At 55.3% G+C, this 1,697-nt stretch overlaps 1 protein-coding gene across 1 annotated transcript in view; it reads right to left on the minus strand.

Moving 5' to 3' along the window:
• Positions 1-751, minus strand: part of TMEM61 (transmembrane protein 61) — a gene marked incomplete at its 3' end in the record, with an annotated part of 2,945 nt that extends 2,194 nt beyond the window's left edge. The window contains exon 1 of the mRNA XM_010020994.1: positions 353-751. Coding sequence (XP_010019296.1) covers positions 353-702 — 350 coding nt within the window. The remainder of the gene's footprint in view (positions 1-352) is intronic.
• Between the last annotated feature and the right edge of the window lie 946 nt (positions 752-1,697).

The raw sequence follows: 1,697 nt of genomic DNA on the forward strand, positions 1-1,697 counted from the left end.
GTCAAACCCCTCTGCAATGAGCAGGGGCATCATCAACTAGATCAGGTTCCTCAGACCCATGTCCAGCCTGGCCTTGAATGTCTCCAGGGATGGTACATCCACCACATCTCTGGGCAACCTGTGTCAGTGTTTTACCACCCTCATTGTAAAGAACGTCCAGCATAAACTCCCCTCCTTTAGTTTAAAACCATCACCCCAAGAGCATCTGCTCGTGGGAGAAGAGCCCAGAACGAGGTCTGTGCAACATCCTGCAGCACAGGGGTGTTACTGCAGCACCGTGGCTTTGGTAGGTGGCAGTGCTAGGTCAAACTCATCCTCAACTTCTTCCCACCACCACCATGCAGGGACCCACCTGCAGTTCCACTTCTCCGGAGGCTCCGCGGTGAAGTACTGCAGGTCCCTGGGGAAATGGTACTGGTAGCGCCGGGACACCACCCTGGCGTTGGCTTTCACAGACCAGAGGAGCCCGAAGAGGAGCAGGATGCCGCCGATGCCGCAGCAGAAGAAGCTGATGGAGCGGAGCAGGGCGCTGGAGGAGGAGCTGGGAACGGCCTCGGCCTCCCGGGGAGGCAGGAGGTGAGCACCGGTGCTGGCTGATGATCCCACCTCCCCATCGCTCCACCAGGCGAAGCACAGCGTCCCCGTCACCAGCAGCACGGCCCCGGTGATGGTCATGCCATAGCGGAATGAGGCGGCTGCCATCCTTCGGAAGGAGGTTTTAGCAGGGTGGAAGAGTGAGGCAAGGCATGAGAGAGCCCACGTCCTGCAAGACAAGAAAGGGGTTGAGCTGGACAAGGTCGTAGAGGAGAAAATGACTGAGTTAGGACCTCTCTGAGGGTTGCACACTCTTTAGGTGCTTATTGACCATCAGAAAAGGCATTTCCACCATCCCAACGGGAAGCCCTTGTGCAGAGCGAAGTCAGATGCCAGTTTGGATGCATAAACTTCCCAACAGCCTCGTGAAAACATCCTCATTTTCAATATCAAGGCAGTGCTCCATGGAGGCAGAGTGGAAACCCCAGCCAGGGGAGCTATGGAGGCGGCTCTGGGGACTTGCATAGCTCTTGTCTTTGGGGTTTATTCCAGACTTCCTCCAGAGCTTGGAGGAACGCCAGCAGGGTTTCTGATCAAAGCAAGGCTTATGGAAGAGGTTAAGGAGAGGGACATAAATTTAAGATGTGATCACTCCCGAGTTATCCGTGCACATGGTTTCTCCTCTGAAACTGGAGGTAAATCAGTGCTGCGGTGACAGTAGGTGTCTGGCATCACTGCTCCATAGCCCACAGCCCAGGGGACTTGGGGCTTCCTCAGGGAAAAGAGCCAAGTACCTCACTGAAAGTTGCAGAGCTGCTATTTCAGGAGGGAAAAACCCCCTCATATGCTGACAAGGCAGAGGGACCTCACCTAGGGATGGCTCCTGAGACACCCAGGACCCCAGTGAGCATTCCCATCACTGATGGAGCCTGCTGTAGCTGCACTCCCTGCCATAGCCAAGCTCAGGGCAAGGATGGGAGCAGGAATCCATCTGTATCTCCGTTAAAAGTCAGGAATGTGCTGGATGCAAGCTAAACCCTAGGAGGGGGTATGAGTTACTGCTGAAGTAGGTGTTTGTGCTATGCTGGTTGGGGTGGCTGAGGCAGCAGAGCAGTGAGATCTGTGAGGCTCTTACTGACCCACTTTGAGACACCCCAGCAGAG

This window comes from Nestor notabilis, unplaced genomic scaffold, assembly GCF_000696875.1.
Source record: "Nestor notabilis isolate BGI_N333 unplaced genomic scaffold, ASM69687v1 scaffold21410, whole genome shotgun sequence".
Classification (NCBI taxonomy): domain Eukaryota; kingdom Metazoa; phylum Chordata; class Aves; order Psittaciformes; family Psittacidae; genus Nestor; species Nestor notabilis.